The 27890-nt window shown below is 43.7% G+C and overlaps 1 protein-coding gene across 1 annotated transcript in view; it reads right to left on the bottom strand.

The window, feature by feature from the left end:
* LOC101850670 (sodium/hydrogen exchanger 10) overlaps window positions 1–27890 on the bottom strand; it is a gene marked incomplete at its 3' end in the record, with an annotated part of 39459 nt that overhangs the window by 1297 nt on the left and 10272 nt on the right. The window contains 18 exon segments of the mRNA XM_013087308.1: window positions 964–1113; window positions 3238–3462; window positions 3795–3943; window positions 5600–5702; window positions 8025–8123; window positions 9437–9646; window positions 10600–10792; window positions 12228–12310; window positions 13714–13774; window positions 14397–14494; window positions 15946–16086; window positions 17333–17405; window positions 18765–18867; window positions 20143–20224; window positions 21123–21300; window positions 23991–24134; window positions 25397–25505; window positions 27601–27762. Of these exon segments, the coding sequence (XP_012942762.1) occupies window positions 964–1113; window positions 3238–3462; window positions 3795–3943; window positions 5600–5702; window positions 8025–8123; window positions 9437–9646; window positions 10600–10792; window positions 12228–12310; window positions 13714–13774; window positions 14397–14494; window positions 15946–16086; window positions 17333–17405; window positions 18765–18867; window positions 20143–20224; window positions 21123–21300; window positions 23991–24134; window positions 25397–25505; window positions 27601–27762 (2363 nt within the window).

The following is a 27890-nucleotide window of genomic DNA, read 5'->3' as shown; positions in this document are numbered from 1 at the left end:
TTGGGGAGGCGCGGAATGCGATCAACCATCTCCACACCGCTAAGCTGCAGCCTCGAGGCAATTGTTTTTAGTTTAGTTTAGTTTTAGTAGAGGTTTCACGCTGCTCGCGACTGCATACGGCCATATGAGCGCCAGAAGAATAGAGGTGTTACAAGAGAGTAGAAAACATATAAAAAAGAAGTTTAAAAAAAAGTTTTATTAATAGTTTTACGGCACTTGCAACACAGTAAGGTCATATAAATGCCGAAGATTACAGGACGTTACAAGAGAGTAACAGACACAAAAAAGAAGGAGGGGAGATAAGGATGATAGGTGTTTGATAGTAAAGAAGGAGCAAACCACACCAGAGCACCCACCAACAATCCACTAAAAAAGAAGAAGGGGAGATAAAGACGATAGATGTTTGATAGGAAAGAAGAAGCAAACCACACCAGAGCACCCGCCAACCACCCACTCTCACAGGAGGGAACAAGGGAGGAGAGGTCACATTGAAAATGGTCGCACGGGTGGGAAGAAGGGAGTGATACAAGAGGTTTGTTTGTTTTAGTAAGCGTTTTACGGCACTTGCAACACAATAAGGTCATATGAGCGCCAGAAGATCAGAGGTGTTACAAGAGAGTAACAAACATAAAGCAGAAGGAGGGGAGATAAGGACGATAGATGTTAGATAGAAAAGAAGAAGCAAACCACCCCAGAGCACCCGCCAACCACCCACGGGAAGGAACGATCACCTTGACAATGGTTTCACGGGTGGGAATAAGGGAGAGACACAAGAGGTTAGAGGTCAAAGAGACAAGAGGTTAGAGGTCAAAGAGACAAGAGGTCAGTGGTCACCTTGACAATGGTCTCACAGGTGGGAATAAGCGAGGAGAGATACAAGAGGCGAGGGTCAGTGAAAGGTCAAGAGGTCCGAGGTCACCTCGACAATGATCAGACAGGCGGGAACAAGAGGTGAGAGTTCACCTTGACAATGGTCTCACAGGTGAGCGTGGCTGTGCGGTGGCTCTGGGTGAGCACACTGATCTCCCCGATGACGTTGCCCGTGGACAGGAAGTCCAGCGTCTGCATGGACTGTAGGGGGGTCAGGTTACCCTGCTCCATCGGCGCCTCCACCTGGGGCAATACAACAGACAGTTCATCAGACAGACAATACAACAGACAGTTAATTAGCCAGACAATACAACAGACAGTTAATTAGCCAGACAATACAACAGACAGTTCATTAGCCAGACAATACTACAGACAGTTTATCATACAGACAATACTACAGACAGTTTATCATACAGACCATACAACAGACAATACAACAGACAGTTCATCAGGCAGACAATACTACAGACATTTCATTAGCCATACAGTACAACAGACAGTTCATCATACTGACAATACAACAGACAGTTCATCATACATACAAAACAACAGACAGTTCATCGCACAGACAATACAACAGACAAAACAACAGACAGTTCATCGCACAGACAATACAACAGACAATACAACAGATAGTTCATCGCACAGACAATACAACAGACAATTCATTAGCCAGACAATACTACAGACGGTTTATCATACATACAGACAATACAACAGACAGTTCATCATACAGACAATACAACAGACAGTTCATCATACAGACAATACAACAGACAGTTCATATTAGACTTGTCAAAGCTAAAGTGGAATCTGTCCTAGACAATCACAAGTACAAACATCCACTTCCCACATATCTTGCCATACTGATTACAGGCGTATTTATATTTATGCATTTATGTATTACGTATTTATTAAATGATTGATTGATTTACCTTCTGACTACTTTGTCATCTATTTGTTTATTTATTTATCTTTTTATTTATTTACCTTCTGACTACTTTGTCATCTATTTGTTTATTTATTTATCTATTTATTTATTTACCTTCTGACTACTGGCTCATCTATTTATTCATTTATTGAACTTCTGATTACTGCTAATCTACTTATTTATCTATTTCTTTACCTTCAAAATACTGGCTCATCTATTAACTGATTTATTTATTTATCCATTTATTTACCTTCAGATTACTGGCTCACCTATTTATTTATTTATTTACCTTCAGATTACTAGCTAATCTCGTTGGTTTTTTAAAACAATAATTAATTAATTAATTTACTTACTGATTACTGGCTTATCTGTTTATTTATTTATTTATCTTTTTATTTATTCATTTGTTTGTTGGCTCGTTCATTCATTCATTTATAATAATAACAATAGATAGCATTTGTATGGCGCAAATCCCCACTCAATAGCAAGCTCTATGCGCTTCACATTCAATACTATTACCCCAGCAGACCTGAGAGCATTCGGAAACAACCTCAACTTCCTGGGAAGCATACAGTGCAAGCAGCCATTTACAGGCTCTAAAACACTCACATACTAACAAGATCTTTCGCTGTCTATGGCGGGGTACCCATTTCCACCTGGGTGAAGTGAGGAAAATTCGTGTAAAGTGCCTTTCCCAAGGACACAAGGCTCGAGCCCCCGAACCTGCAACCTCACGATTAGAGTCCGGTAGCCTAACCACTAGACCACCGATGCCAACTTTATCGACATGTATTTATTCATTACCATACAAAATACTGGATCATTTATTTTTCTACTTAGCGTACTGCTGACTGTCGTGGGTGGTTGGTGGGTGCTCTAGTGTGGTTTGCTTTTCTTTCCTACCAAACACCCATCGTCCTTATCTCCCCTTCTTCTTTTTTATGTTTGTTATTGTTACTCTCTTGTAACACCCGTAATCTTCTGGCGCTCATATTACCTTATGCAGTTGCATTTTTTTTCTTTCATTGCTTTTTTTTAGTGATAAATAATCCGCAGTCGGGTTGCTAGGCCTGTCACAGTTTCACCAGAGCCCCGTTAGCCAGCAACCTTTCGGGGTGACCCGGGTTCTCCTTCACGGCTAGCGTGACGCTTCAGTGGCATGATAAAGCCACACTGAATACTTCGTTGAACCCACCCAGTTGTCCAGTTAGTTGCGAACGCAACGGTCGTGTCTATCCTCACCTTGACTAACCTCTTCTGGCGCTCATAATATGACCTTACGCAGCTAGTTGCGAGCGTCGTAAAACCTCTCATCGACCGGTGCCTTGCCGACTGGCGTGGGCGACCATGGACCTCCATTTCACTAACTCTGTCCCGCGTTGCAGCATTTAGTAAAACCTCTACTAAAAACTAAAAACTGTCGTGTCTATCCTCACCTTGACTAACCCACTGATGATGAAGTAGATGCCGTCGGGCCGGTCCCCGCAGCGCATGATCACCTCCCCGTACTGGAACAGCTTCTTCTCCGCCAGCTCGTGGATCAGGTCCACCAGCTCCTGCTCCTTGTCGATCCACGGTATGGCCGCCAGGATCTTCTTCACCGACGGAATCTGCAGCTTTGGGGGCGCCGCCTGCAGGCGTTTCATCTTCGACTCGATCACCTGCAAGGAAAGTAGGGAAGGAAGGAAATCCTTCAATAGTTTACCTACAAGGAAAGAAGGAAGGAAGGAAGGAAGGAAGGAAGGAAGGAAGGAAGGAAGGAAGGAAGGAAATCCTTCAATAGTTCACATATTCTTTTTTTTTTTTTTGAGTAGAGGTTTTACGGAGCTCGCAACTGCATACGGTCATATGAGAACCAGACGATTAGAGGTGTTATAAGAGAGTAACAAACATAAAAAAGGAAGGAGGGGAGATAAGGACGATGGATGTTTGGTAGGCAAGTGTGTCGGCACAAACACAATAATAATAATAATAATAATAATAATACGTTGACCTTAATGAAGAGCAAGCCCTCCGGCTCGTCGATGCCGCCATCTTCCATGAGCTGGTTGATCCCTTCCCTCATCACGTTCAGCACAGACCGGATGGCGTGGCGAGTCTTCACGCCCAGAGCTATATCTGGATGCAAGCCTTGCAGGAAACCTGCCGCCATGACAGACGATACGATACACGGTATTAAATTAGAACTTAGGAAAAACGGAGAAATAAGTGAAAGTGTGTGTGTGTGTGGGAGGGGGGGGGGATATTTTAGAGCGAAAGAAAATACAGAGAAATAAGGGGGGGGGGAGTGAGGGGGTGCAACTTACTGGTATAGAACAATGGCATATTACCAGCAGTATGATCAGCCACTGACCCGTATCCCATTGTGGTGAAATGATGACTTAACTTAACGGGCCCGTATCCCATTGTGGTGATGTAATGACTTAACTTAACGGGCCCGTATCCCAATGTGGTGATGTGATGATTCCACCCACCCGTACCCCAATGTGGTGATGTGATAACTACATGCTGGATCACCATCATCATTCGTTGCCGTGCCTACTGGCGTGGGCTATCATGGACCCTCTACTTCACTCTGTCTTGCGTTGCAGCGATAGTGTCTGTTTTTCTTGCCTCTCCCAGCCATTTTTTCAGCTTGTCCAGTATCTTTTCCCTCTCTCTGCCCCTGCCTCTCTTTCCATCAAACTTGCCTGTTGTTACAATATTCTCCAATGCTTCTTTTCGCATTGTGTGTCAAAAGAAATTTGCAGGTCGCTTTCGTATATTTGTTTCAACCAAGACTTCATTTGTTTTTCTAGCGGTCCAGATGATACGCAGCAAGCGTCTTATGAACCACAACTCTGTCGCCACAATTGTTCTTTCCAGCAGTCTATTGATTGCCCATGCTTCGCACCCGTATAATAGGATAGGCTCGATGCAACTTTTCAGTTTCATTTTTTGGAAGGTTGCTTTTGCTTGGCAAATGCGGCTTTTAATTTCGCTGAGACATTCTGAATATTCCCTCCGAGCTGTGCCCTCTCACTCTCAGCATTTCTCCTACCTTGATCCTTCTTCTTGACTATTTGGTCACTTTTAAGCACAAGGGGGCTATCCCAAAAAAAGCTGTTTTGAGAAAATCCAAGTTTTTTCCCCTTGTTCAACACAATAAGGTCATATTATAAGTGCCGAAGCTTAGAGCTGTTACAAGAGAGTAACAAACATAAAAAGAGGGAGGGGAGATAGAGACGATAGTTTTTTATAGGAAAGAAGGAGCAAACCACACCAGAGAACCTGCCAACCACCCACATATACCACAAAAACACAGCCATCAACACCCACAACTACCACAACCCACAGCCAACAACCTGTCCCCGTGGTTTTATGCACCCCGCATAATTTAGCAAAATGTGATCATTTTTTGCATAATTTCTCATTATTTTCCTTTATCAATCTTTGTTTAAATTAACAGAGTTGAATAATGATTTCACATTTTTGGGCTCAGCTTGCATCATTTCAGAATTTTTCTCGCATAAAACGACGGGGAGGGCATCTTCAAGAAGAAAAGAGCTCAGTGGGAGGTTGGCGGGTGCTCTGGTGTGGTTTGCTTCTTCTTTCCTATCAAACATCTATCGTCTTTACCCCCCCCCCCTCCTTCCATTTTGTGTTTGTTACTCTCTTGTAACACCTCTAATCTTCAGCACTTATATGACCTTATTGTTTTGCAGGTGCCGTAAAACTATTACTAAAACTGAACTAAAAGAGAATTTTCCTTGCATAAAACGACGGGGACAGATCAACACTCTATGACGTCTCTCTCACCCAGTTCTCTCAACATCTTCATCTTAGAGCTCTCCGCTTTCTTCCGGATGGCGTTGCGGACCCCGGCGTCGTCCGAGATCTGGTCAATGAGTCTCATGGCCAGCTGGCGGGGAAAAGGAATGTCAGCAAGGAAGGTCAAGGAAAAGGAAGGTCAAGGAAAAGGAAGGTCAGCAAGGAAGGTCAGCTTGGAAGATCAGGGAAATGGAAGGTCAGGGAAAAGGAAGGTCAGCAAGGAAGGTCAGGGAAAAGCAAGGTCAGGGAAAAGGAAGGTCAGGGAAAAGGAAGGTCAGGGAAAAGGAAGGTCAGGGAAAAGGAAGGTCAGGGAAAAGGAAGGTCAGCAAGGAAGGCCAGGGAAAAGGAAGGTCAGCAAGGAAGGTCAGGGAAAAAGAAGGTCAGAGAAAAGGAAGGTCAGGGAAAAGGAATGTCAGCAAGGAAAGTCAGGGAAAAGGAAGGTCAGCAAGGAAGGTCAGGGAAAAGGAAGGTCAGGGAAAAGGAAGGTCAGCAAGGAAGGTCAGGGAAAAGGAAGGTCAGCAAGGAAGGTCAGCAAGGAAGGTCAGCAAGGAAGGTCAGCAAGGAAGGTCAGGGAAAAGGAAGGTCAGAAAGAAAGGTCAGCAAGGAAGGTCAAGGAAAAGGAAGGTCAGCAAGGAAGGTCAGGGAAAAGGAAGGTCAGCAAGGAAGGTCAGCTTGGAAGGTCAGGGAAATGGAAGGTCAGGGAAAAGGAAGGTCAGCAAGGAAGGTCAGGGAAAAGGAAGGTCAGGGAAAAGGAAAGTCAGCAAGGAAGGTCAGGGAAAAGGAAGGTCAGCAAGTAAGGTCAGCAAGTAAGGTCAGCAAGGAAGGTCTGAAAGGAAGGTCAGCGTCACGGTGAGCAGAGAGCACGGCGCACTAGCACTGGAATTTATACATGTAGTTGCAGCGGGGGTGGGAGAGGGGTGGGGGGTCCCGCCTAGCAGGCTAAAACAGTAGTACCTGGACATGGACTGCTGGTGCCTCTATAAATAAATTGTTGATGGTCAAGGTCCCCGCCGAGCGCCTTGTCACGTCGGGGTCACGGGGTTCAGTTCCGTGTCGCCGCTCTGTCTGGGCTAACTAACCCCTTTTGGTACTTTTCATCGTAAAGTTTTAGGTGTTAGTTTTTAGTTTTAGTAGAGGTTTTACGGCGCTCGCAACAGCATAAGGTCAAATGAGCGCCAGAAGATGAAAGGTGTTACCAGAGAGCAACAAACATAAAAAAGAAGATGGGGAGAATAGGACGATAGAAGTTTGATAAGAAAGAAGAAGCAAACCACACCAGAGCACCCGCCAACCACCCACAGCTTTAGGTGTGTCCCAGTATTTATGGTAATTATCACTAAATGAAAAGGCTACTTTTTCTCTCTGTGTCCACGACGCCAGGGCAAGTGGGGCACTCTCAGCTACTGTGTTACCTCAACCCTAGCTCGGACGTCGTCTGCTAAACACTTAGATTGCATGGACAAAGAGAAAAAAAAGACCGTCCACTAAGATTGCATGGACAAAGAGAGCAACCCCCCCCCCCCACCCCTACACCCCACTTAGATTGTACGGACAAAGAGAAAAAAAATACCCCCCCACCCCTACACCCCACTTAGATTGTATGGACAAAGAGAAATAGTACTCCCCGCCCCCTTAACCCTATCAGTACGCTCTGGGGATATTTTGTACCCCTGGGGTTGTATTCTTCACATTCTAGAATACTTGTAGTACGAAAATCTCTTTGAAACTTTCAGTATTTATCAAAAAATAATTTTGACAGACTGCTAAAATTCCCTCTTTGGCACAGAGTTCCCCACGTCGTATGGATACGATAGTAAAACACGACGTACGGATAGGGTTAAATGGTAGCACAAAGTTCCCCACGTCGTATGGATACGATACTAAAACACGACGTACGGATAGTTAAGTGGCGGCACAGAGTTCCCCAAGTCGTATGGATACGATAGTAAAACACAACGTATGGATAGGGTTAAGTGGTGGCACAGAGTTCCCCACGTCGTATGGATACGATAGTAAAACACGACGTACGGATAAGGTTAAGATTCATCATCATCCGGTGCCTTGCCGACTGGCGTGGGCGATCATGGACCTCCACTTCACTCTGTCTTGCGTTGAGGCAATGGTGTCTGTTGTTCTTGCTGCTCCTAGCCATGTTGTCATCTTGTCCAGTATCTTTTCCCTCTGTCTGCCTCTGCCTCTCTTTCAAACAAACTTGCCTGTTGTTACAATATTCTCCAATGCTTCTTTCCGCATTGTGTGTCTGAAGAAATTTGCCCGTCGCTTTCTTATATTCGTCATAAGCTGTCTTCTACAATTTGCTTCAACCAATACTTCTTCATTCGTTTTTCTAGCTGTCCATGACATACATAGCATGCGTCTTATGAACCACAGCTCTGTGGTTGAGATTACTTACCTCATTGGCCCGCACAAATCCCCTGGCCACGTCACAGCCTGTGTTGAGCCGGGAGCGGATGTAGTGGTACAGCAGGTAGTTGGTGCCTGCCACAAAGACCTGGACACAGACAAATAGGTCAAACTATGAGTCACGACGCAGTGAAACTGCTGTTGTTGGGAAAGATAGAGGAACAGAAGAGCAAAGGAGGACAGAAGAGAACAATAAGCACACCCCCCCCCCCCCGGGGGGGGGGGGCGGTGCCACTGACTGAAGTGTCTTTAGGCCATTCCCAAAGGGGGGACATTTCTCGTCCATGCTAAGCAGAATTGTAAATGGGCTGATTCATCAATGTCACGCTCATAGCTGTGCCTGATCTACAACAGGGAACTCCTGCTTTTTCTTTCCTCATCCTCTACTATCGTCATTGTTCCTCTACTTCTTTTGTATGTTTGTCACTCTCTTGAGACCTGCTATTTCCCGGTGCCTTGACAGTCGAAGCAGACCTTGTGCTGTTGAAGCTAGAGAGGTGAGCAGAGTAAGTCTGATTCCCTGTAAGGACTCCTCTGTTGACATCCACCCCTTGGCGCTCACATGGTCTTATGCAGTTGCGAGCGCCGTAAAACCTCTACTAAAACTAAAACGAGAAACAACCACACATGACCTGACACGGGTTCGAGAGTAGACTGACACGTCGGGAATCGACTGATACAGGTTCAGGAATCGACTGATACAGGTTCAGGAATCGACTGATACAGGTTCGGGAATCGACTGATACAGGTTCGGGAATCGACTGATACAGGTTCGGGAATCGACTGATACAGGTTCGGGAATCGACTGATACAGGTTCGGGAATCGACTGATGCAGGTTCGGGAATCGACTGATACAGGTTCGGGAATCGACTGATGCAGGTTCGGGAATCGACTGATACAGGTTTAGGAATCGACTGACACAGGTTCATTCTACAAACTTTGGCTGCTCCTGTTCACAGAGCTTCAAAAAAGGGAAACTGCACATGAACCAAAGTCTACGGGGCAAAAACTAATAAGATGTGATAATTTTAAAAGCAAAACTGCTACTTAATTGTAATTTTGAAAAGACCTGCTTTGGACACGAATCACTTACAAAACGGAAGTGTTGTGAAACAAAAAAAAAACAGTGGCGTCGGTAGCTTAGGGGTTAGGCTACCGGACTCGTAATCGTGAGGTTGCGGGTTCGTCGGTTCGAGCCTCAGCTCGGTCCGAAGTTGTGTCCTTGGGAAAGGCACTTTACACGAAGTTCCCATTTGGCTCGGTTCTTTCGGAGATGGACGTTAAACTCGGAGCCCCCGCCTCTTAAATAACCTAATAATGTTGATAGAGGCATTAAACCCATACCATTTCACCGTTTTGTTGAGAAAATCCCGAAGAATATTTCCAACACAGATCCTTACCTCTAGCAGCGACAGGATCCGAAGCAGTCTGAGGAAAAGAAGCGTTTCCAGAATATACTCCATGGATTCAGACGAAAAAAATAGTCGCTGTCCCCACGAGGAATCGAAGAAAAACACCGTGGCTACCAAATCCGAGCAAGCGATGAGCAAGTTGATGGTGTTGATATAGACCCACACCGTCTTCACGTAGATGCGGCGGATCATGATCATCTGAGAAGAAAAAAAATGTGGGCGGTTGGCGTGAGCTCTGGTGTGGTTTGCTTCTTCCTTCCTATGAAACATCATTCTATCGTCCTTATCTCTCTCGTAACACCTCTAATCTTCTGGCGTTCATATTCATGACCTTATGCAGTTGCGAGCGCCATAAAAACCTCTACCTAAAAAAAAAGAAGGAAAACATTTTTACATATCAAAAGCTTATTGGCTGAAGAAATCCATGCTCTATAAAATCGACATTTTGGAGAAGAAAAAAAATGATATTTTCACCAGTATTTGTTGTGTGGCAATTCAAAGAACATTTATAAAAGCTTCCTAAAAAATGCTTAGATTCTATGAAAATTTATTTTGTTAATGAAATGGAATTAATCTATAATACCATAATGAAGTGTTGAGGAGAGCTGGAATTGAAGAGAATATTTCACCACTACTTATTGTGTGGCAGTTCAACCATCAAAAGGAGAAGATGGAGATGTTTAGAACACATTTTTTAAACAGTTTTAATAAGCGTTTTACGGCACTTGCAACACAATAAGGTCATATAAGTGTTGAGAATGCCAAAGACAACATTAAAATTGCCCTATCCGTGCAGGAGACGAGCAAGTATATGGTGTAGTACCCACACCGTCTTCACGTAGATGTGGCGGAGCATGATCATCTGAGAAGAAGGAAAAAAAACCGTGGGTGATTGGCGTGTGCTCTGGTGTGGTTTGCTTCTTTTTTCCTATGAATCCTAGGAAACATCCTTCTATCGTCCCTTATCTCCCCCTTCTTCTTCTTTTTTTTATGTGTTACTCTCTTGTAACACCTCTAATCTTCTGGCGCTCATAATATTATGACCTTACGCAGTTTTGAGCGCCGTGAAACTACTACTAAAACAAAAAAACAACAACCATAGAAACATAGGAAGGCTACACAAAAAAATTTTTAACCATAGGAAGGCTCACCCTGAAGACGTAGAAGGCGCAGGTGGCGAGCACACAGATGGCGTTCAGTCTCTCCAGACCCATGAAGGCGTCCATCAGACCGTCTCCCAGGAGTAGCAGCTCTGCCACAGCCACCGTCACCGTCGCCTGGACGGCATCCGCTCCAAACAGCAACAGCACCAACCACGGGCTGGCACTTAGCTTGTACATAGTGCTGGGGGGGAAATATATATTACAGTACACGTGCTGAGGGGAAAATATACATTACAGTACACGTGCTGAGGGGAAAATATACATTACAGTACACGTGCTGAGGGTAAAATATACAGTACAGTACACGTGCTGAGGGGAAATATACAGTACAGTACACGTGCTGAGGGGAAATATACAGTACAGTACACGGGTTGAGGGGAAATATACAGTACAGTAATAATAATTGCATTTATATAGCGCATATTCATGCTCCAGAGCATGCTCTATGCTCTTTACAACTATTATTACCCCAGCAGACCCTCTGAGAACACTCAGAAACATTCTCGGCTTCCGTGGAAGCATACAGTGCAAGCTGCGGATTTCACACGCTCAAACACTATCAAACTGACAAGATCGTTCACTGTCTATAGCCGGGTACCCATTTCCACCTGGGTGAAGTGAGAAAATTTTGTGCAAAGTGCCTTTCCCAAGGACACAACACCGGGTCCCTGACGGGATTCGAGCCCTCGACCTTACGGTTGCGAGTCCGGTAGCCTAACCACTAGGCCAACGACGCCATCAAAATCTACACGGGCTGTCATTTAGTTTGTACATAGTGCTGAGGAGAAATATACAGAACAGTACACGTGCTGAGGGGAAATATACAGAACAGTACACGGGCTGTTATTTAGCTAGAACATGGTGCTGAGGGAAAATATACAGTACAGTACACGGGCTGAGGGGAAATATACAGAACAGTACACGGGCTGTTATTTAGCTAGAACATGGTGCTGAGGGAAAATATACAGTACAGTACACGGGCTGAGGGGAAATATACAGTACAGTACACGGGCTGAGGGGAAATATACAGTACAGTACATGGGCTGAGGGGAAATATACAGTACAGTACACGGGCTGCCACTTAACCCTATCCGTACGTCGTGTTTTACTGTCGTATCCGTACGTCGTGTTTTACTATCGTATCCATACGACGTGAGGAACTCTGTGCCATCCCTTTCCAAGGAGGAAATGTACTCGTTAATCCGATCCGTACGCTTTGCACAGCAGCCTGTCAAAATGATTTTTCGAGAAATACTGAAAGTTTCAAAGAGATCTTAGCAATAGAAATATTCTGAAATGTGAAGAATACAACCTCGGATAGACAATGTACAAATGTTTTAAACTAGTACAATCACCAAAATGCCAGTGTGGAGAGGGGGGCCAAACTGTTGAACACATCCTTCAGCACTGCAAGACACACAGGGCCCTGAGACAGGAAACGTGGCCAACCCCACTGACGCTACACCAAGAGAAGCTATACGGGCCGACAGAGGAACTGAGCAGGACGGCCCAATTTATGACGGATACCAGACTTCAAGTGTGAGGCGATCGAGAAGAAGAACTTACCAAATTATTATTTTTTAAAAGAAACTTCCTACCACAACATAACAACTTACATTTTACACTGGGACCCTTCTCGATGAAGACGTTTCATAGTCTCTGCTGTATGACACACCATTTGTCTGGTAACAGCAGATTTCTGGATTGCACAAACAGACCAACAAAAAAAAAATGCCGTGAACAAATACAGGGTTTTGTGGAGTAGTGTCCTTTAGTTTTAGTAAGAGTTTTACGGCACTTGCAACAGAATAAGGTCATAAACGTGCCGAAGATTAGATATTCCTTAATAAATACTAATAAAATATCCCAGTGGGTGGTTTCTATAGATATTGAAAGGTTAACAGCCGAGACAATATCGCTTTTTTTTAAAAACAAGTCCGTCAATATTTTCTAATCGCGAGATTATCATTATTGAACGCTTGTATTGAGAACTGTTATGCAAAAAAAGCGTTCGCTACAAAATTATTTTTTTGTAACTAGAGTCTCGTTTTACCACGAAAAAGTATCATTGGTGAGCCATGACGTAGGTCATATGCGTGCGCACAATGAAGTGCTGTGAACAATTCCATTTTCTGTGCGAAGGGGCTTTGTAGTTTTTGTGTATACATTTATGAAGAAAAGTTTTTTAATTTAGCTTCAAAAGTTGAGGAAAAATATGATTAGGTTAAGACAAATGTATGCAAACTTCTGTGCAAAGTATGGGTGAAATTGATTTACCCGTTAAAAAGATATTGGAGAATATGTTGCACCCCAAATTTTTGACTGAACTATAATAGAACACTGGGTGAGAAACTTGAAGTTACAGACAACACACGGTACTGTAAACATTGACATTTTCAGATCAAGAGAGGAAGGCAATAAACAGGTACCAAAGCACTGACCATGACCAACTGTGGCCAAATCTATAAACTTGCTGTTGTGAGGGTAAGAAATTGATCAATCAGTTAGCTCTACCACTCTCACATTGACCAATCAGTTAGCTCGACCACTCTCACATTGACCAATCAGCAAACTCTACCACTCTCACATTGACCAATCAGCTTGCTCTACCACTCCCACACTGACCAATCAGTCAGCTTGACCACTCTCACATCGACCAATCAGTTAGCTGGACCACTCTCACATTAACCAATCAGTTAGCTCGACCACTCTCACATTGACCAATCAGCTAGCTGGACCACTCTCCCATTCATTTTGCGCACATGTCATCAAGTTCGCAAAGCAAAGGGAGGCTATCAAGAGCCGACTAAGGATTGGAAAATCTCTAATGTACAGAATGATGCTGACCAGGGGGGAGAGGTAGGAGAGGAGAGAGGGGAGAGGGGGGGTTGCAGGCCAGGGGGAGGAGGGAGAGAGGAGGCAGGAGGAAGGGGGGGGGAGAGAGAAGAGAGGAGAGAGGAGGAGGGGGAAAGAGGGGAGAGGAGAGAGGAGGAGGAGGGGGGAGAGGGGGAGGGGTTGCAGGCTAAGGGGAGGGGAGACAGAGGAGAGAGGAGGAGGGGGGGGGGGAGAGGTGATAGAGAGGGAGGGGGAGGCTTCACTCACAAAGGTCGACACGATCCTGGGTGTGCGCCACATTTTCTTGATTTCCGCGACGTTGATCATCCTGGAACAAACAATGCAGTAACTTTAGGGAAACAGGTGGCTAGTTCACAACAATGGTGAAATGGTGTAGGTTTAACGCCCCTATCAACACTATTAGGTTATTTAAGGGGCGGTACCTTCTAGTTTAACGTCCGTCTCCGACAGGACCGAGCCAAGTGGGAAGTTCGTGTAAAGTGCCTTTCTCAAGGATACAACGTCGGACCGAGCTGTGGCTCGAACCCCCGAACCTGCAATCTCACGATTACGAGTCCGGTAGCCTAACCATTAGGCTACCGACGCCGGCTAGTTCACGGAGAGTCCTGGAACAGACAAATGCAGAGAACCCTCCACCCCATCAAGATGCAAAAGATGACCCCCCCCCCCTTACTCACTTGCTCATTGTCCTTCTCTGCCGTTTCCTCAGCTCGCTTCATCAGTTTCCTGATCCCCGTTCCCCCTCTTTACCCCCCCCCCCTCATTAACTTACTCATTGTCCTTGTCTGTAGCTTATTCAGCTAGCTCCGTCAGTTTCCTTACCACCCCCCTCCCTTTCCAACTCACTTCCTCATTATCCTTTTCTGCCGCTTCATTATCTAGCTCCGTCAATTTCCTGAACCCCCCCCCCCATCCTTCTGTTCACTTACTCATTGTCCTTGTCAGCAGCTTCCTCAGCCAGTTCCGTTAACTTCCTCACGCTGAAACCGGCCAGGAGACCCCGCTCAAACTGGAACCAGAAGTTTTGCTGACAGAGAAAAAAAACTGACACTCATCACACATTGTAAATGGGCTGATCCAACAATGTCATGCTCATAACTGTGCCTGAACTACAACAGGGAACTGAGTGCTTTTTCTTTTCTAATCCTTACTATCGTCATGTTTCTCTACTTCGTTTGTATGTTTGTCACACTCTTGTGACCTGCTATTTCCGGGGTGCCTTGATAGTCGAAGCAGACTTTGTGCTGTTGAAGCTGGAGAGGTGAGCAGAGTAAGTCAGATTCCCTGTAAGGATTTCTCTGTTGACATCCACCCCTTGCCGCTCATATGACCTTATGCAGTTGCGAGCGCCGTAAAACCTTCTACTAAAACTAAACTAAAAGACACTCATCACACATTGTATACATCCACAGCACTCAAAGTAGCAGCAAAACACTACTCTACATTCACACCAAAGTACAACTCCAAAGTACCAAAGTACGGATACACGGGGAAACACTACTCTACATTCACACCAAAGTACCAAAGTACCACACCAAAGTACCAAAGTACCGGTACACAGAGAAATACTACTCTACAACCACACCAAAGTACCAAAGTACCGGCACACAGAGAAATACTACTCTACATTCACACCAAAGTACCAAAGTACAGACACACAGAGAAACACTACTCTACATCCACAAGAAAGTACCCCGCCAAAGTACCACACCAAAGTACCAGCACACAGGAGAAACACTACTCTACACTCACACCAAAGCACCACACTAAAAAACCACACCAAAGTACCGGCACACACACACACACACACACACACACACACACACGCACACACACACACACACACACACACAGGGAAACAACACATCCTAACATGCCCGCACCTTGAGCAGCTTGAGGTACTTGCGCGTGGCGGTGGCGGTCATGGCCTGTAGCTCGGACGTGGTGTACACGTAGGGCACGGGGGGACCGGCCCACAGAGAAACACTAGCCTACTCTACTCTACATCTACACCAAAGTACGGACACACAGAGAAACACTACTCTACTCTACATCCACACCAAAGTACGAACACACAGAAAAACTCTACTTTTTTAGTTTTTAGTTTTAGTCGTTTTTACAACTTCATAAGGTCATATGAGCGCCAAAACACTACACTACATCCAAAGTACCGCGCCAAAGTACCAAAGTACGGACACACGGGGAACACTACTCTACTCTACTCTACACACCAAAGTACCAATATACGGACTCACAGAGAAAAAATACTCTACATCCACACCAAAGTACCAAAGTACGGACACACAGAGAAACACTACTCTACATCCACAAGAAAGCACCACACTAAAGTACCTCACCAAAGTACCGGCACACACACACACACACACACACACACACACACACACACACACACACACACACACACACACACACACACACACACACACAGGGAAACAACACATCCTAACGTTCCCGCACCTTGAGCAGCTTGAGGTACTTGCGCGTGGCGGCGGCGGTCATGGCCCGCAGCTCGGAAGCGGTGTACACGTAAGGCACGGGGAGACCACACCTGGGGCACGTGGCCATCTGTCGCTCCCGCTGCTCCTTCTCTTCCGTCGTCTGCGGAACACGAGGTGAAAAGACAGGAGGGGGGGGGGGGGATTTAGAGACAGAATTGGTCGTTTTTAAGGACAAGCGGGCTGACCTAGATTTCGGAGGCTTCCAGAAATCTTGACCTACACAAAAAGTGGGTATTTGCCCTACCTATAGGAGACGTTTGGTTTTATTGGTGCGTATATTCATTTGGTTATAGAGAAAAATCTCCTTGTCTTTTAAAGAAACTGAACAAGGGGCAAAAACTTTTACCTTCGATTTTCTCAAAACAGAATTTTTTCGGAATAGCCCCCTTGTGCTTAAAAGCGACCAATTAGTGTCTCCTGTTTTTTTTGTTTTAGTAAGAGTTTTACGGCGCTCGCAACCGCATAAGGTCATATGAGTGTCAGAAGATTAGAGGTGTTACAAGAGAGTAACAAACATAAAAAAGAAAAAAAGGGAGATACGGACGATAGATGTTTAATAGGAAAAAAAGGATCTAACCAAACCACACCAGAGCACCCGCCAACCGCCCGCATTATTGTCTCCCTTCCACACGGCGGCTCACAAGACTTCAGGATAACTCCCCCACGATTGCTCAACTCTTCCCATTTCGACTGACCTTCCCACCGCTTGGAGAGACAGAAAGTGGAGCATAGACTTCTCGGTTCTCATCTCTACCGTTTGTCAGTCAATCGACCTACAATAACTTTGTAGTAGTAGCAGTAGTAGTATAGGGTTTTACGGCGCTCGCAACTGCGTAAGGTCATATGGGCGCGACATTTCTCCTATAGACCTAAAAGTAAAAGCGACCTAGTACAGTTGTGCTGAAGAGGTATCCAACTTGTAATCCGTCGAGTCCCAGCCCCCGAGATTTTCGCCCTCCCCCCCCCCCCCCCCCCCCCCCAGGAAAGGTTTTTAGGAAAAAAAAAACACAACTATTCTACCAGTTTTTGATTGTTCTTTTTCACTTTAACTCACTCAAAACAAATATTTCTCTTAAAGACCACCTCTAAGAGAAGGATAGCTGTTAACATAGGAAGGGCACTTTCGTTTATTTCAAATAGTTCAGAGAAAAAAAAACACCCTGTAATACAGAAACTGAATCATGAAAGATGTACGGAGATGGATCACGGAACAGTGAGCGCTAATTGTACGGTCAAAGCAACCACTTCGGCACTTATATGACCGTATTGTGTTGCAAGTGCCGCAAAACTCCTACTTAAACAAACAAAAAGAAGCAACCACTGCTCAGTTGTGACGACAGACTTGCCTCTGTGTCCATGTACGGGTCGTGAATCGTGCACATTTTGTTCACGGCATCCCAGTCGGCGTCGGCTAAAAATCTGGGAAATAAAACCCCGAATATTATATTAAAGTCGTCCCTTATCAATACAAAAAAGAATGTGCGCGTGAGTGCCAAAAGAAAGGTACCAAAAGTCGCCACAGAGCATTTTGAGCTACAGGCTGATGAAATGGACCCCAAAAAATCACTTTTTTAAAACCAAAATGTGTTTCCATGAAAAATGATAGTTCCATCATTTTATAACAATGAGTTAATATAGTTTTCGCTTACTTAATTTCTAAATATTGCATTTTGAATAATTTTGAGGGTAGATTATGTTTTAAAAAGATAATGAAAACTGCTTTTAAAAGGTGTTAAAATCTATTCTTGAAGCATGATTTCTCTTCCCCGCCATGTTTTACCATTGAATTCTAATCACGATATTGATATCAACTGAATGCCGAATTGGAAAAGAATTTTCCATGTATAAATACATTAGAAACAATATTGAATTATCGGTTTTTTTCAAGTTTGTATGTGTTCTAAACTTAAAAGCTAATTTTCTCAAAATTAGATCTTTATACCATACCTTGCAAAATGTGCATTATCTCAAAAACTACCTGAGATATTGAGATATCTTAAAATTTTTAAACAAAAACTGTGTTCAGCATTGAATGACCTATTAGGTACAACCCTTAACTCAAACGGTTAAAATCCGACTTTCGGTACCTTTCTTTAGGCACACACACACATTTGTAGTGTCTGTACATAATTAAATATACTAGACCTCATAACAACTCTCTCAAGTTATACAGGTGACAACTGTTGAAATAAAAAAAATCCTTGTCTGCGACAATCTCTAAGAAATCATAGAAAAAATGACACAGCAACACATCGTGAAATCGTGTGTTCTCAGTACGTAATGCTGTTTTAGTTTCAGTAAGAGTTTTACGGCACTTGAAACACAATACGGTCGTTTTAAGTGCCGAAGATTAGAGGTGTTACAAGAGAGTAACAAACATAAAAAAGAAGGAGGGGGAGAAAAGTACGATAAGTGTTTGAAAGAAGTGAAGGAGCAAACCACACCAGAGCACCTGCCAACCACCCACATATAATGTTGTTACCCATCCAGGTTCTCAGTATAATATAATGTTGTTATCGACCCGGATTCTCGGAAGAAAGGAGTCGTAATCCTTGCTTTAAACTGTAACCATACCTCACTCACATCTAAGTGCATTTTTTTGGTCCTTGTCCTTCTTCTTCCTCTGCCTTATCTTTTTTCCTCTTCCTCTTCCTCCTCTTCTCCTCCTCCTCTTCTCCTCCACCTCCTCCTTCTTCTTCTTCGTGCTGCAATGTGAACTGTCTACCCACCAGCACTCAGAAGCCTAAAAAAGGCTTAGATCTGTCTATGAGCACTCACCTGTCTATCTTCCACACGTTCAGCACCTTTTGTCGACTCTCATCCAACAGTCGGATGGCTTTCTTCATGGCCTGTCTCCGGGCCGGGGTCACGTCCGTCAGGCCTGGAAAGTACACACTTCAACAGTCTACGCGTCCACCAAAGTAAGACTACTTCCAGGCTAGGCTAATTGTAATAATAATAATAATAATAATATAATAATAATAATAATAATAATAATAATAATAATAATAACAATAATAATAATAATAATAATAATAATAAATAGCATTTGTATAGCGCATATCCCCGCTCAACAGCAGGCTCTATGCGCTTTACACTATATTATTACCCCAGCAGACCATAGAACACTCAGAAACATTCTCAGCTTCCCGGAAAGCATACATACAGTGCAAGCAGCCGATTAAGCGCTGAAACACTAACTGACAAGATCTTTCGCTGTCTATAGCCGCGTGTAAAGTGCCCTTCCCAAGGACACAACGTCGGTCGGGGCCCTGACGGGATTCGAACCCACGACCTTACGGTTGCGACTCCGAGAGCCTAACCACTAGGCCACCGACGCTAATGTACGAAGAGATCTTCTGGGACCGGCCTTAGGCCCCGCGTCCACTGCGGTTTTTCGTCATTTGCAGGCGGTCCCACGGGTGGCTCTGTAGGTCTGACCTGTAGCTCGCCTAGCTCGCACCGTGCAAATGAACGTATACATCATCGGGAGCCTGAGCAGCGTTGCTGTATGGTCTGTCTGTTGTACGATCCGTACGCTTTGCATAGCAATCTGTCAAAATGATTTTTTGAGAAGTACAGACTTCAACATAAGTTAATCCTATCCGTACCCCTGGCATGGGGTCATTCAAGTCATTGTGTACCCCCGAGGTTGTATTCTTCACATTTTAGAATACTTCTAGTACGAAGATCTCTTTGAAACTTTCAGTATTTCTAAAAAAATCAGTTTGACAAGACTGCTGTGCAAAGAGTACGGATCGGGCGTTCCCCACTTTTATAATGGGCCGAGTCAGGCTGGGAGGGATTAACAATTTTCTTTGATGGACAAAGTGTGAACAATAGAGCAACAGGTGTTGAGATTTTTTACAAGACAAGTGATTCTACGTTAGTTTTAGTTTTAGTAAGAATTTTACGGCACTTACAACACAATAAGGTCAAAATATAAGTGCCGGGGAATAGATGTGTTACAAGAGAGTAACATACACATTAAAGAAGGAGGAGAGAAAAAAGCACGATAGATGTTTGATAGGAAAGAAGGAGCAAACCACAACAGAGCACCCGCCAACCACCCACAGTGATTCTACTGAGTGACCATCCAAAAGCAAAAAAAAAAAAAAAAAACCCCACGCAAAACCCCCACGAAAAAACCACATACCCAAAAACGTCAGCAGTAGGTTCATGGTGGTTGCATTGATCATCAGGGTGGCCACAACGATGAGGGACACGTGAAATAGAATCTGAAAAGAAAAGAAAAGCTTATTCTGAGTAACATCCAATTACTTCTTGTTGTTGATAAAAACGTTTTGGACATTTCACGAGTGTATTAGAAAGCACAGCAAGAATAACAGACAGGCTACTTCCCGCAACGAACAACTTCTGAGGCAAACGGCGTGAATTTCTACGATGAAATTCTAACGTATTTTCTACAACAATAGTAATAATAATGATAATGAATGATAATAATAATAATGATAATAATAATAATAATAATAGTAATAATAATAATAGTAATAATAAAATCATCATCATCATCATCATAAAAATAATAATTATAATAATTATAATAATAATAATAATAATAATAATAATAATAATAATAATAATAATTGTAATAACAATAATTGTAACAACAATAAAAATAATCATAATAGTAATAATTATATAAAAATAATAATAATAATAATAAATAAATAAAATAATAATAATAATAATAAAAATAATCATAATAATAACAACTATAATAATAATAATAATAATAGATTTCACTTCTATATCACATTCCCACAAAAGGAAATGCTCAATGGACTTCACAATAATACAAAGAACACAAGTGCTATGGGACACCCACCTTGCCCCCCCCCCCACCCCCATGGATGGGTTATAGGACACCCCCCCCCCCCCCCCACGGGGGGGGTGTGGAGGTGTGCGTTGTCCGACTTGAAGACGATGAGGCACCCAATGGATGGGCTATGGAACCCATTTTGTCCCCCATTGATGGGTTATGAGACTCACCTTGGCCCCCCCCCATGATGAATTTTGGGACACCCCCAATGGACCCACATTTCCCCCCCGGATGGGCTTTGGAACCCCCCCCTTCTCACACCCCCCCCCCATAATGAACCATGGGACACCCACCTTTCCCCCCACGGCGGGCTGCTGCAGCTCTGTGTTGTCCGACTTGAAGACGATGAGGGCCAGGGCCAGCCCCACAGCGCCGCGGAGCCCGCTCCAGGAGGTCACCAGGCCGTCCTGCCAGGTCAGGCCGTAGCCCAGGCGTCGCAGGAGGGGCGCGAACATCAGGATTGTCAGGCCCCTGGACAGCACAGGTGGTCAGTCAGGATTGTCAGGCCTGGCACTCATGGTCAGTGTCACTGGTCAATGTCAGTATTGTCAGGATTGTCAGGCCTGGCACTCATGGTCAGTGTCACTGGTCAATGTCAGTATTGTCAGGATTGTCAGGCCTGGCACTCATGGTCAGTGTCACTGGTCAATGTCAGTATTGTCAGGATTGTCAGGCCTGGCACAGGTGGTCAAGTGTGTCATTGGTCAACGTCAGTATTGTCAGTCAACGTCAGTTTAGTCAGTCAACGTCAGCAGGCCTGACACAAGTGGTCAACGTCAATATTGTCAGGTCTGACACAAGTGGTCAACGTCAATATTGTCAGGTCTGACACAAGTGGTCAACGTCAGTATTGACAGGCCTGGCACAAGTGGTCAAGGTCAGTATTGTCAGGTCTGGCACAAGTGGTCAACGTCAGTATTGTCAGGTCTGGCACAAGTGGTCAACGTCAGTATTGACAGGCCTGGCACAAGTGGTCAAGGTCAGTATTGTCAGGTCTGGCACAAGTGGTCAACGTCAGTATTGTCAGGTCTGGCACAAGTGGTCAACGTCAGGATTGTCAGGCATGACACAGGCTAGGTGTCACTGTCACTGGTACACCAGCCATCACATTTAGATCTAACAACTGACAAGGCCTTCACGGTGTGAGGCAGAATTTAAACTCCCAAACTTGACCGGGGTGTTAGAAATGAGGTACATCCGTGACAAACTCATCAGGAACTGAAGTCCGCACAACGTGAAGAATGACGACAGGGGATTCCTCAGGCAACCAATTAGGACATTACTTCAGACAATGAACGGACGTTATGTTTTAATTACTTCAGTCAAAGAACAGAGGTTATGTTGTGATTACTTCAGTTAATTACTTCAGTCAATTACTTCAGTCAATGAACGGACGTTATGTTTTAATTACTTCAGTCAAAGAAAAGAGGTTATGTTGTAATTACTTCAGTCAATTACTTCAGTCAATGAACGGACGTTATGTTGTAATTACTTCAGTCAATGAACAGACGTTAACGTTATCTTGTAATTACTTCAGTCAATGAACAGACGTTAACGTTATCTTGTAATTACTTCAGTCAATGAACAGACGTTAACGTTATCTTGTAATTACTTCAGTCAATCACTTCAGTCAATGAACAGACGTTATGTCGTAATTACTTCAGTCAACGAGCAGACGTTATGCTGCAGTTTTTTACTTCAGTAGATAAAAAGACGATATGCTGTAGTAAAGCAAGGAGGAGGGGGTCACACACAATACTGCCAGATCTCTGATTTTTTAAAATAATGTTGCAAAGGTAAGTGTGGATAAAGTTGTGTACCTGTGGGAAACAAAAGGTATTGGCCAATTGTTTTCATGTTGCATAGAGACACATCTTAAGACTGCTGTACTGCTGCGCAATTATACGACCCTTACAACGCGCAGTGCAATCTTAAGATTGCGCAGATCGGTAAATCGCGCCGAACACATATTTGTATATAGCAGTTAGAATACTGTTGTGACAGAACCCTGCCCAAGATGACCGGCCGTCGTCCAGAAGAGAGTGCTCCTCTTATACAGGGTGCCCACTACGTGCAGGATCGGCCGATCGCCTGACTCGATCGCTTCAAAAAACAAACGTGTTTGCTTTCAGTTTCAGGCAATCGAGTCGGGCCATCGGGCCGATCCAGCCGTAGTGGGTACCCTGTATTAGGCAGATGCTCTTCTCCACACGGCCATTATAATATAGGAAAAAATGGAAAGGAGGTGGTTCGTTCAGGTGATTGTCTTGGACAGGAGGTCGTTTGTACAGGTGATTGTCTTGGACATATGGTCGTTTGTACAGGTGATTGTCTTGGACAGGTGGTCGTTTGCACAGGTGATTGTCTTGGACATGTGGTCGTTTGTACAGGTGTTCGTCTTGGACAGGTGGTTGTTCGTACATGTGATTGTCTTTGACAGGTGGTCATAAGAGCAGATTTGACTGAATTTTAAAAAAAAATCATTTTCAAGTAATCTGAAAGTATTCTGCCTACATTGAAAGTATTGTAGCGTCACTAATTCAGTCCCGAGACTAAAGCTGGTTCTGTCAAGTACACAGTTGGTTGGTTCTGTTAAGTATACAGTTGGTTCTTCTCAAGTACAAAGTTGGTTCTGTCAAGTACAAAGTTGGTTCTTCTCAAGTACAAAGTTGGTTCTTCTCAAGTACAAATTTGGTTCTGTCAAGTACAAAGTTGGTTCTGTCATGTACAAAGTTGGTTCTGTCAAGTACAAAGTTGTTTCTGTCAAGTACAAAGTTGGTTCTGTCAAGTACAAAGGTGGTTCTTTTCAAGTACAAAGTTGGTTCCCGTCAAGTACAAAGTTGGTTCTGTCAAATATAAAATTGGTCGGTTCTGTCAAGTACAAAGTTGGTTCTGTCAAGTACAAAGTTGGTTAGTTCTGTCAAGTACAAAGTTGGTTCTGTCAAGTACAAAGTTGGTTAGTTCTGTCGAGTACAAAGTTGGTTAGTTCTGTCAAGTACAAAGTTGGTTCTGTCAAGTACAAAGTTGGTTCTGCCAAGTACAAAGTTGGTTCTGTCAAGTACAAAGTTGGTTCTGCCAAGTACAAAGTTGGTTCTGTCAAGTACAAAGTTGGTTCTGTCAAGTACAAAGTTGGTTCCCGTCAAGAACAACCACAGACTCACCTGGTCACCTGAAGGGCAAAGTAGAGAATGATGAGATAGACGCAGTCCTGAAGGGCAGCATTCACCAAAACTTTTTTGGAAATGATAGAGCCACAGATGGCGAAGATGAGGGTGTTGGCCATAAATCCAAGGGTTTCCCAAAAGCTAGAGGGGGGAAAAAACATAACAAGAAAAACAAAGTGAAGGACGCTGAGTTCAAGAAATGTGAGGCAGCGTGGTGGAATCAGGCTCCCGTCAATATTTGGGCATGTAGAGTTATTGGTACCATCTTAAAGCTTGTTCAATTGTCTTTGTTTGATTGAAAAAATATCCATTTATCTAGAATACAAGTCGAAATATTTGAGAATGAAGAATGTGGGGGTCACCTGTTTTCAGAGGTAAAATTAGTGAGAAAATGGCCGCCAAAGATTAGCTATTTCCTTAAGTTAAGTGTCCGTGGCAACTGAAAATTTACAATTTTTGTGCGTTTAATCAACGTTTTTCAGAAAAATCCACACCGAAATGAGTTCTTTAATGGGCATGAAAGGTGTTGAGCCAAAAAAACAAAACAAATATCTGGTAAAAATTCACAAAACTGCGGGAAAATGCAAGTTTCTTCACTTTGATTATTTTGACGAGAGCCTGATTCCGCCGCGCTGCCTCACAAATGCAGGCTCATGGCTCATAGTTCTTTCCCTGCAGATTATTGAGGTCACGATTTGTTTCAAGGTCAAAATGAGATGGAAAAGAAGCTACAGGTAGGCACCCAGTACTCTGAACCATCATTCGATGCAATTTATTATATTTTTGCAAAAAGGAAATAACTGTCTAATAATCAAACTGAAACCAGTGTCTTATATTACTGTTATCTGATGTGACAACGTTTTTAACTTGCGCAAAAGTCTTGTTTTTACCTGTGCTAAAAATGTCTCTTTAACTTGTGTAAAAGTCTTGTTTTTATCAGTGCTAAAAACATTTCTTTAACTTGAGAAAAAGCCTTGGGTTTTTTTGTTTTTTTTCTATCCCGTGGTTGGGGCAACCATGGGGGCACCACGGCATCTGACAACCAGCTCTCGCCATTTCTCTGTGTCCTCTGCTTTCCTCAGATTGTCACCCAACGTCTTCCCTGTCCACTCTGTGAAGCTGTCCTCTCATCTCCTTCTCTGCCTTCCTCTCAGTCAATTTAACCTGTGCTAAAAAAAAAACGTCTCTTTAACCTGTGCAAAGCAAGCCTCATTCTTATCTATGATATTATTCATCGTTCATTGTTTCGGGAAGCAACATCCCTGCACTCCGCACATGTCCATTGATGCTTCGTTGCTCTCTCCAAAATGTCGCCGAGGGTCTTTCCATCCACTGATTGTGCCAGTGCATAATATCTGGTAGAACGTTCTTGCCTATGATTAAAAACGTCTCTATTTATTTACCTGTGCAGAAAAGTCTCCACCTCTGGGCTGATGGACGTACGGTGAGCGCTCAGAGTGGCCCCTAGAGTCACCACTGTCAGCACGGCTGAGACTTCCAGGGAGGCGGCAGCTGATGGATGGACAGACAGAAGTCTATTCCTTCCTTCTGCTCAACAGTTCATGATGGATGGACAGAAGTCTACACCTTCTTTCTCCACGACAGTTTATGATGGATGGACAGACATAAATCTATACCTTCTTTCTTCTCAACAGTTTATGATGGATAGACAGACAAAATTCTATATCTTCTTTCTCTAAGACAGTTTATGAAGGATGGACATACGTCTATACCTTCTTTCTTCACGACAGTTTGTGATGGATTTTTTGTTTTAAGTAGAGGTTATACGGCGCTCGCTACTGCATAAGGTCATATGAGCGCCAAGGGGTGGATGTCAACAGAGAAGTCTTTACAGGGAATCGGGCTTACTCTGCTCACCTCTCTAGCTTCAACAGCACAAAGTCTGCTTCGACTATCAAGGCACCCCAGAAATAGCGGATCACAAGAGTGTGACAAACATACCAAAGAAGTAGAGGAAAATTACGATACTAAGGATTGGGCAAGAAAAAGCAGCAGTTCCCTGTTGTAGATCAGGCACAGTCATGAGCACGACATTGTTGAATCAGCCCATTTACAATTCTAATGTGTATAAGAACGAGAAATATCCCCCCTTTGGGAATGGCCTAAAGACACTTCAGTCAGTGGCACCGCCCCCGGGGGGGGGGGGGGCAGTTTATGATGGATGGACAAACAGAAACCTATACTTTCTTTCTTCTCAACAGTTTATGAAGAATGGAGAGACAGAAATGTATACCTTCTTTCTCTACGACAATTTATGATGGATGGACAGACAAAAGTCTATACCTTCTTTCTACAAGAGACTTTTATGGAAGGACAGACAAAAGTCTATACCTTCTTTCTCAACGACCATTTATGATGGATGGACAGACAGAAACCTATACTTTCTTTCTTCACAACAGTTTATGATGGATGGACAGACAAAAGTCTATATCTTTTTTCTCTAAGAGAGTTTATGATGTATGGACAGAAGTCTATACCTTCTTTCTTCACGGCAGTTTATGATGGATGGACAGACAGAAATATATTCCTTCTTTCCCCAAGACAGTTTATGATGGATGGACAGACAGAAATCTATACCTTCTTTCTTCACGACAGTTTAGGACCAGTTCACTCACCAATCAGAAGTTGTTTACAGAACTCGAGGGATGTGTTGTTGTTGTTATGGGTTGTTTTTGTTTTGTTTTGTTTTTTTTGGGGGGTTATGGGTTGTTTTTTTTTTTTTGGTAAGTGTTTTACGGCGCTCGCAACTGCATAAGGTCATATGAGCGCGCGAGACACACCAAACATTTTGAATTGGAGGGAAATTTTGAATTTTGCCCGGGTGGTGGCCGAAGCCTACTCTTATCGATTTTAGACCACAAAGGGATCTTTAACGTGCGCAGTTTGCACACGGGCCCTCTGAGATTTTTCACCCTTGTCCGCGAAGGCTAGGTGTAGATCTTTCCTACCAGAAGATCAGGGGTGTGGCAGAAAGACAGCAGTAAGAAGGAGCCAAGGAGTAACAGTAGAAAGGCTGCAGAAAGAATCAGGAGCCAACAGTAGAGGGCAAAAGAGGTGAAGGGGTGGGAGCAGAAAGTGAAGACGAAAGCAGACGACAGAACATTGCTAGAGAGCCGGAAAGGAGGCGAAAGGAGACAATTTTAAAGAAAAAAATTGTTAGGTCTCTACCCGGATTTGAACCTGGGACTTTTGAATGAGAGGCCAATACATTAACCTCTAGGCCACGAGAGCTCACGTCCTATGTAGAAAAACACTCCTATATCATAGAGAGAGATCATGTACTCACCTATGTAGAAAAACCCTACTATATAAATAAACCATGTACTCACCAATGTAGAAAAACCCTGCTATAGAAATAGACCATGTACTCACCTAGGTAGAAAAACCCTGCTATAGATATAGATCATGTACTCACCTAGGTAGAAAAATCCTGCTATAGAAATAGACCATGTACTCACCTAGGTAGAAAAACACTCCTATAGAGATAAATCATGTACTCACCAATGTAGAAAAACCCTGCTATAGATATAGATCATGTACTCACCAATGTAAAAAACCCTGCTATAGGTATAGATCATGTACTCACCAATGTAGAACGCCAAATAAGCCATGGACAGGGTGATGGCGATCTCCGTCAGACTGTCGTTGAAGGTCCACTGCAGCCAGAAGACGGAGATCTTGGCCATGACGTAGCCCAGCAAGGGACCACCGAGGGACACCCACACCATGTTCTTTATCATATTATACACTGTGGGGGGAGGAGGGGGGAGAAACAGGTAGAACAAAACCTCTGTTATCTTGTCGTTCTTTATAACATTATACACTTGGGGGGAGGGGAGAAAAACACAAATTATACAAGTTATCTTGTTGTTCTGT

Source organism: Aplysia californica, unplaced genomic scaffold (genome assembly GCF_000002075.1).
Source record: "Aplysia californica isolate F4 #8 unplaced genomic scaffold, AplCal3.0 scaffold00571, whole genome shotgun sequence".
NCBI classification, from domain to species: Eukaryota; Metazoa; Mollusca; class Gastropoda; order Aplysiida; family Aplysiidae; genus Aplysia; species Aplysia californica.
The sequence above is the reverse complement of the archived record's forward strand: the minus strand, read 5'-3'. Positions and strand labels throughout refer to the sequence as shown.